The sequence below is a fragment of the Ictalurus furcatus genome, chromosome 17, assembly GCF_023375685.1.
Source record: "Ictalurus furcatus strain D&B chromosome 17, Billie_1.0, whole genome shotgun sequence".
Taxonomy (NCBI): domain Eukaryota; kingdom Metazoa; phylum Chordata; class Actinopteri; order Siluriformes; family Ictaluridae; genus Ictalurus; species Ictalurus furcatus.
The window spans coordinates 21163650-21171723 of NC_071271.1; the positions used below are offsets into that span (position 1 = coordinate 21163650).

The 8074-nt window shown below is 42.7% G+C and overlaps 1 protein-coding gene across 1 annotated transcript; it reads left to right on the forward strand.

The window, feature by feature from the left end:
- The first annotated feature begins 506 nt into the window (after positions 1-506).
- On the forward strand, positions 507-7914 carry stk25b (serine/threonine kinase 25b). The gene is made up of 11 exons (XM_053646854.1): positions 507-985; positions 1861-2091; positions 3225-3281; positions 3398-3506; positions 4129-4286; positions 4534-4719; positions 4800-4945; positions 6076-6184; positions 6690-6761; positions 7358-7494; positions 7639-7914. Exons 1-11 carry the CDS (start codon positions 959-961, stop codon positions 7682-7684), a joined length of 1278 nt encoding a protein of 425 aa, XP_053502829.1. The 5' UTR covers positions 507-958; the 3' UTR covers positions 7685-7914.
- Positions 7915-8074: the final 160 nt, after the last annotated feature.

Consider the following 8074-nt stretch of genomic DNA (forward strand, 5'->3'; position numbering starts at 1 on the left):
AGATGGATGGATGGATACGACGGGACTCCTTGATGTTGGAAAACTTTATACAATTAAAAAAAAAATAAATCATTAAAAAAAGGAAACATGTGCATTATCCATCCATCCATCTTCTATCTTCTATACCGTATGTCCTACAGGATCGTGGGGAACCTGGAGCCTATCCCAGGGAGCATGGGGCACAAGGCAGGGTACACCCTAGACAGGGTGCCAATCCATCGCAGGGCACAATCACACTGCAGACACTTTTGGACATGTTAATCAGCCTACCATGTCTTTGGACTGGCGGAGGAAACCCTCGCAGCACAGGGAGAACATGCAACACACAGTTCACAGCTGAACTCGAACCCCCAACCCTGGAGGTGTGAGGCGAGCGTGCTAACCTCTAAGTCACCCTGCGCCCCATTTAAATCATTATTGACTAATTAAACTCAAACAGAATAAAGTTGAAACTTCATTATTCAACATTCCAAATAAAAAAAAATGCTGGGTTACAAAATAAAATAAAACAACAATAATAATTCATTTTTCCCTGGACTCTTATATCAGGAACTCCAACTCCCAGAAACCTCACTCGTCCGCGCGTGCGCGTCGTCTCTCACCAGAGCTGATCCGCGCATGCGCGCCTTTCCGCACTGTTATTTTTTTGTCCTCCCACAAGCCGCAAAGCAACAAACCCGAGTGAGGACTCGCCCCGACTTGCTATAACCGCTTATAGCGTTTTAAAACACTGACACTGACCTGGAGCGCTTTTATTCATGGAGTTAAAGGACACCTGAGCGCGTTTATATCGCCGGGTTTGGACAGAAAGCGAGCGGAGGCCGAGAACACGGCGGAGCGGCAGCTCTGCTGCTGGAGCTGGGGCTCTCACTGCACCTCCAGGGCTGGACACACAACTGCTGGATATTTTCTTTATTTTAGGGAATAAAGGGCTGAAACTAAGCCCTGAGCCTTCAGCATGGCGCACCTCCGGGCCATCAACCAGGTAAATGTGCTCCATCCTGAACACAGTGGGCTCCGTCCCAAATCACTCTCTCTATCACCCTTACACTGCACTAGCCATCATTTATTCCTCACTGTGCACTGCGTTTATAAACACAATAAAGAGTACTGTCTCAAACGTCTTCCTGATCTTCCACAAAGTGCACTAAATAGGGTGCAGGAGTGACAGGTTCATCCTTTTACAACCCACAACAATCTAGTGCACTAATATAGGGAGTGTGTCATGTAGTGCACTACATAGGGTGTAAAAGGCATTGTTTTTGCCCCCTGTATACTAGGGTACTGTGTCCTGAATGTCTTGCTTGTTGGACATGCTGTACAGTGCACTACATAGGGTGTAGAAGCCAGCATTTGATACCCCATACAGGGGTTAGAAGTGCACTAGCTATCATTTAGTCACCACTAAGTGGTGTAGTGTGTTTATAAGGTAAGACAATAAGGTTTAGTGTCTCAAATGTCTCTCAGATCATCCACAAAGTGCACTAAATAGTGTGCATAAATAGAGTGTGTCATGTGGCTTCCTGTTGGACATCTAGTCCACTAGGTGTAAACAGAAGGGAACTAAATCCCAGATTGGAAGGTGTAAGAGGGCACAAAAGGGCACGGGAGAGTGTAGGAGGGCACAAAAGGGTGTTGTAGGGTGTAAGAGGACTTAGGCGGATATAGAAGGGTATAAGAGGGTGTAGAAATCCCAACTGCGTAATATAAAGCGCTGTGGACTTTGAAAAATGCTGTGATCCAAATAGCTGTTACTTACAAAGGGACCCTTCAGAGTTCTGTAGGTCGTAGTGTACAAGATCATGGCAGAATGGAACACCTGCCTCTTATTCATGATTCTGTGTGTGTGTGTGCGCACAGAACGCTCGTCTGGACCCAGAGGAGTACTTTACTAAGCAGGAGCGGATCGGGAAGGGTTCATTCGGCGAAGTCTACAAAGGCATCAACAACCGCACTAAAGAGGTGATGGCCATCAAGATCATCGACCTGGAGGAGGCTGAGGACGAGATCGAGGACATCCAGCAGGAGATCACCGTCCTCAGCCAGTGTGACAGCCCCTTCGTCACCAAGTACTACGGCTCCTATCTCAAGGTACGCGTGCACACACGCACACACACGCACGCTCACACACGTTCACACAGACGGAGTGTTTGTGTGCCGTGTTTCAAGCGTTAAATGGTGTTCTCACTAGAACATTACACAGAACAAGTGTGGAACCCGTCTGCAGGACGTGATGCAAGGATTTTATTTTATTTGTTGATTTTTAATTTAACTCTGTTTATTTATCTATTAAAGTTTTATTTGTTTTTTGTTTAAAATTTATTTTATTCAAGCTACTAAATTGTATTCTGGATTTCTGGAGCAATGAAGAAAAACCGATAAATAAATAAATAAATAAATAAAATACGTGTGATATATTCAAAACACACAAAAATAGTTATTTCTATTAATAATAATTCAATTCTGATATTTTAAAAATCATTTGTTAAGAGACTCTGCATTCTGTGTGTCTCATTTCATAATTTAGAAAATTAACATTTTATTTTGTGAAATCTTTATGATTTAATTAACACTGTATGTCTGACCAATAAATATGAGTTTTAGGAATATTTTGTAAGCCCCGCCCCTTCCTGCACACCTCTGGGCCAATGTTTTCCCTCCTTTTTTTTCCTTTTCGGTTCTTTTAATTCTGTACAGTAGTGATGGGAATGACGACTCTTAGTGAATCAGATCATTTGACTTGCCAATAAGAGTCAACTCATTCGACTCCCAAATAATTCATTGTCTTTTTTTTCTAAACTGGACAATGGACTTATATTTTAACCAGTAATTGTTCCTTTTTGTCAAACTATGTCTCCAATTGTTTAGTAAAGTCTTCCTCTACCTTATTATAAAAAATAAATAACTATTAATTATATTGTTCTACTTTGTCTGTGCTTCATTAAAAAGATTCATTTCCATTAATTTATTCATGATGGAATATACTAATTCTCTGCATCTACAAAAACAAAAAAAAAAACCTGAGTTGGCGCTCAGCGTTCACCGAAATGATTCGGCTCAAAGAGTCGACTTCATTGCAAATGACATATTATTAATATGTACAGTGAAACTGATCTAAAAGTCTAAATTTGACCCTGATTCAGATGAAAAGGTGTGAACACTCCTAAAGGCGGTATTGTTGATATTTTCATATTTTCTGATTGTGTGTGTGTGTGTTTATACAGGGAACTAAACTGTGGATCATTATGGAATATTTGGGAGGAGGATCTGCTTTAGATCTTGTAAGTAGAAAGAAAAATAGATTTTTTTTGTCTTTAGATAGAAACTGAAAAAGGAAAAAATAAGCCTGAACTTGCCCTTGTGAACTTGGGGTGTGTTTTTGTGTTTTGTTATGCAGCTCCGCCCTGGTCCATTGGAGGAAACGTACATCGCAACTATACTTAGGGAAATTCTGAAGGGTCTGGAGTATTTACACTCGGAAAGGAAGATTCATCGCGATATTAAAGGTGATGCTCGTGAATACACACGAACTTTGAATTAAAGTGTTTACGAAATTTATGAAATGGCCCCCAGAGTGAGGCCTGTACATGCAGCCTGGAGCAGAAAATACCTTGCAAACATCTCAACATTTTACCCCTAAAATAAAAATAAATAAATAAATGAACACCTCCAGGCATCTGAATTTACGTTTTGTGTGTGTGTGTGTATGTGTGTGTATGTGTGTGTGTGTGTGTGTATATATATATATATATATATATATATATATATATATATATATATATATATATATATATATATATATATATATATATATATATAGTACCGCTAAATGAAGACGGCCAATACTTTAATTTAACACTTTAAGAAGATTCCAGGGAAGTTTGAGTGCAAACTGTCAGACAGAATGGAACAGAAACACAGTCACTGGGTACTCTGGGCACTACAGTGCCAGGATAGGTCCCTAAATCCACCAGGAAATGAGGACGAGCAGTCTGTGTGTTTGACCAATCAGTGATCGGCAGTATTTCTAGCTCCGCCCACTCGCCTCTGTTTGGTTCTACTGTTATCCTGCATGAAGGGGAACCAGATTAAGCACAAACTGAAGGCTTGTGTGTGTGTGTCTTACAGCTGCCAACGTGCTGCTGTCTGAGCAGGGGGATGTGAAGCTGGCGGACTTCGGCGTGGCCGGTCAGCTCACAGACACACAGATTAAGAGGAACACGTTTGTGGGGACTCCGTTCTGGATGGCCCCGGAGGTCATCAAACAGTCCGCCTACGACTTCAAGGTGGGTCAAAGGTCGATTCAGACCAACGGCTCTGCCCACACGCGCACACATTCTGGATCATTACTTATTATGAAACCAAAAAATGGTATTAAAGTTGTTGGACGTTACAATAAAATAAGATGAAAATATAATTTTTAGTTGCAGAGCACGTCATGGAGTACGATTACACTGATTTTATACAAATAAAGGTGTATCTGAGCTGAAGAACGCAGTGCTCTGCAGGTTAAACTCCTCTCTTCATGTACAGGCTGATATCTGGTCGTTGGGCATCACAGCCATCGAGTTGGCTAAAGGAGAACCGCCGAACTCGGACCTGCACCCCATGCGTGTGCTCTTCCTCATCCCTAAAAACACGCCCCCTACGCTGGAGGGCTCCTACAGCAAACCCTTCAAAGAGTTTGTGGAGGCGTGTCTCAATAAAGACCCACGATTCGTAAGTATTTACACAGGAGCAGGTTTCCTGGTGTTTATTGTTACACAAACTCCACAGTGAACGTTTCTCCTCTCACACAGCGACCCACAGCTAAAGAGCTGCTGAAACACAAGTTCATCACGCGCTACACCAAGAAGACCTCGTACCTGACGGAGCTGATCGACCGCTACCGCCGCTGGAAATCCGAGGGCCATGGAGAGGAGTCCAGCTCCGACGACTCCGACATGTACGCCAACTGTTCAGCCATCCATCCATCCATCCATCCACTCAACAGTTCACATACTGACTGATCCATTCATTCATCTATGCATCCAACCGTTAACCTATCCACCATCAATTCATTCACCCTCTGAACCATCCATCCAGCCATTAATCCACCTCTTGGTGCAGTGATCCATCTCTTCATCCATCCACCCACCTATTAATATACCTCTCCATTTATCCATCCATCCAATCAATCAATCTGGCCATTCATCCACACATCTATCCAAAAATCCATCCACTGACCTATCCATTGCCCATTGATCCATCTATCCATGAATCCACACGTCCATCGAGCCACCCTTTGGTCCATCCATCCATCCATCAGTCAATGAATCCACTCATCCATCTATCCATCCATGCTCACACCTACCTATCCATATATCCATCCATTTTCCATTCATCCATCAATTCCTCCGTGAATCCACACATCTATCTATCCATCCATCGACACACCTATTCATGTCTGTCCATCTATTCCCCTACCTACAGTGCCCTCCACTTATATTGGCACCCTTGGTAAATAGGAGAAAGACAATAATAAATAAAGACAATTTTTCACAGCCTTCTTTGCTAATATTTACCAAGGGTGCCAATATTACTGGAGGGCATTATATATGTATATCCATTCATCTGTCCATCCACCCACTGACCCATCAGTCCATGGACCTATTCGTATATCCATACATCCACCCAGTACATATTCCTATATCCATCCACACATCCATCAATAAATCTGTCCAGCTACTGATCAATATCAGATCTATATTCACTGATCCTTTAGTTGCACATTCATCCATCTGTCCATTTACTCTTTGATTCTTTCAACCATGAACCTATGTCTATTCATCTCTCCATCCACTAAATTTCATCCACAAATCTCTCCACACGCAGCCTCACATGGTCTCTGTCACTGTCATTGGTTTATTACACGTCCTCCATCATGACTCTGTGCTGACTTTTATTCCGCACTTCTTTTACTTCAAATCGCTTTAAACGTCTGTCGGTTTCTGCATATTTATTTATCTGTTATTAATCTAGTTTAAATGCGATTTTACACCGTGTCCCACCTTACCTCTTTTCTCACGTGAACAGGGATGGAGACGGTGACGAGCGGGACCAGTGTCCTATGTGGACTTTCCCCACAGTGCGTCCCAGCTCCATGAATAAACTGCAAAAAGGCTACGCCAACACAGACTCCGAGGTGAGACACGACCTCGCGCTTGTCTTTAGTTTCAGTAAAAGTGGCTCGGTAAGATAAACAGTGAGGGGATTTGATGGGTCGATTCAGGTGCGATGAAGTCTTTTTTTTTCCCCCAAATTAGCACAGAAAGGCCAGGCGTTAAGCCTTTTGTCTCGGGGTTATAATAGACACATAACTACAGCTGCACAGAGGCATTGTTCACACACACACACACACACACACACACACACACACACACACACACACACACACTCCTGCGTACGTTTTGTACCTCTGACGTATTAACAGCTCTGTCCACCAGGGAGCAGCTCCGAGTCCAAACGCTAGCACTCCGATACCTACATGACCACTTCCTCTGATTTTACACGAGAATAAAAGTTGAAGTAAGGATTCAGATGTTCCACAATGTTGCTACTTTATGAAGACGACGTAAAAGTGATTATGGACGAATAACTACAGTGCCCACGATGCTGGTATGACGTGATGTATACGATCCTCCACACAGGCGGCGGAGACGGTGAAGAGGCTGCCGAGGTCTCAGTGCCTGTCTGCACTCGTCTCGCCCATTTTCAGAGAGGTAACCCTCGTCCACACCTCTTAAAGAACCAGCCAAAACACATCGTGAAAGCTTACAGCTACCAGTTAGCACTGTGTAAACTGCATGTCTAAATCGCATCACACACTCACCACAGGAACACTGTTTACACAGTTCTCATCATCTGTATCAAACATACGCAAATCAAACCTGCGTTTATAATCATTCATAAGGTTTGAAACTCTAGGCCACACCCCCTTAAAGAAAAAAACTATGCAGTTATTTTTTTAAAATAATAAACAACTAGGTTGGGGTTTAATCATCATGCAGAGAGAAAAACAGAAACCCAAAGAACAACAATATTATGAAGTAGAATAGAAATAAAAATAATTAAATAAAATTTTAGTGCACCGTGCTAAACTGTTGGCTATAAACTTCCATCTCTTGTTAGCTGCATTAGCCGTGTGTGTGTGTGTTTCCCAAACACAACTCGAGTTGCTTTAAATATTGATTATTATATGAATACGAAGAAGCTTTGAAGATTAAATGTATCGACTTCACTGTAATATTTATAACTGCAATTCATAGCAGCAGTTAAGTAGGAGTGTGTGTGTGTGTGTGTGTGTGTGTGTGTGTAGTTAAAGGAAAAGCGGAGGGCGAGTGGTGGAGGAATCGGGGCCATAGAAGAGATGGAAAACGCCTTTAATCTGGCCGAGGAGTCGTGTCCCGGCATCTCAGACCTGCTGGTCACACACGTGATGGAGAGAGTGTGTCGGTAAGTTACACTCAACTCCATAAATATCGGCACCCTTTATATAAATTGTATAAGTAATAAACGCTGCGTGTAGCTGTTACAGTAAAATACCGTGCGACGGTTAGCGATGGCTTCCTGTTTTTTTTTTTTTTTTTTACTCCTCAGGTTTGCACTGAACAGCAACGGAAACACGACCACGTCGTCACGGTGAAGCCCCTCCTAACCCCGGCCTCGACCTCCGACGACCTGTTCATGACCCCCCGGTGCACCCCATGTTCCCCGTTCTCTCCACCGTGCAGATGTTTTAATGAGTTGTAATGAAATATTTTTACAGGTTCTTTATAGAGCGGAGATATTTAAGAGACAAAGCCATGCCACTGAGCTGTGTTTACCCCTTACACACATTACACCCCAATCCTCATAAAACCTCACACACGCGAACATTCTGCCTCCGACTTTTATTCTCCAGCTCCTTATTTTTTTATTATTTACTTTTTACTACTGCTAAATGAACTCTGTACGTGTCAGTCACAGAGAAAGAGGTGTGGCCTCTACCCAGTAGCACTTATCTAACCGGCTAGCTCGTTTATCAACTGCTAGC

Coding starts and splice junctions, on each gene's coding strand:
- stk25b (XM_053646854.1), top strand. CDS start 959: ATGGCGCACCTCCGGGCCATCAACCAG. Junction 4,946..6,075: donor AGCTCCGACGACTCCGACAT/GTACGCCAACTG, acceptor TCACGTGAACAG/GGATGGAGACGGTGACGAGC. Junction 6,185..6,689: donor ACGCCAACACAGACTCCGAG/GTGAGACACGAC, acceptor TCCTCCACACAG/GCGGCGGAGACGGTGAAGAG.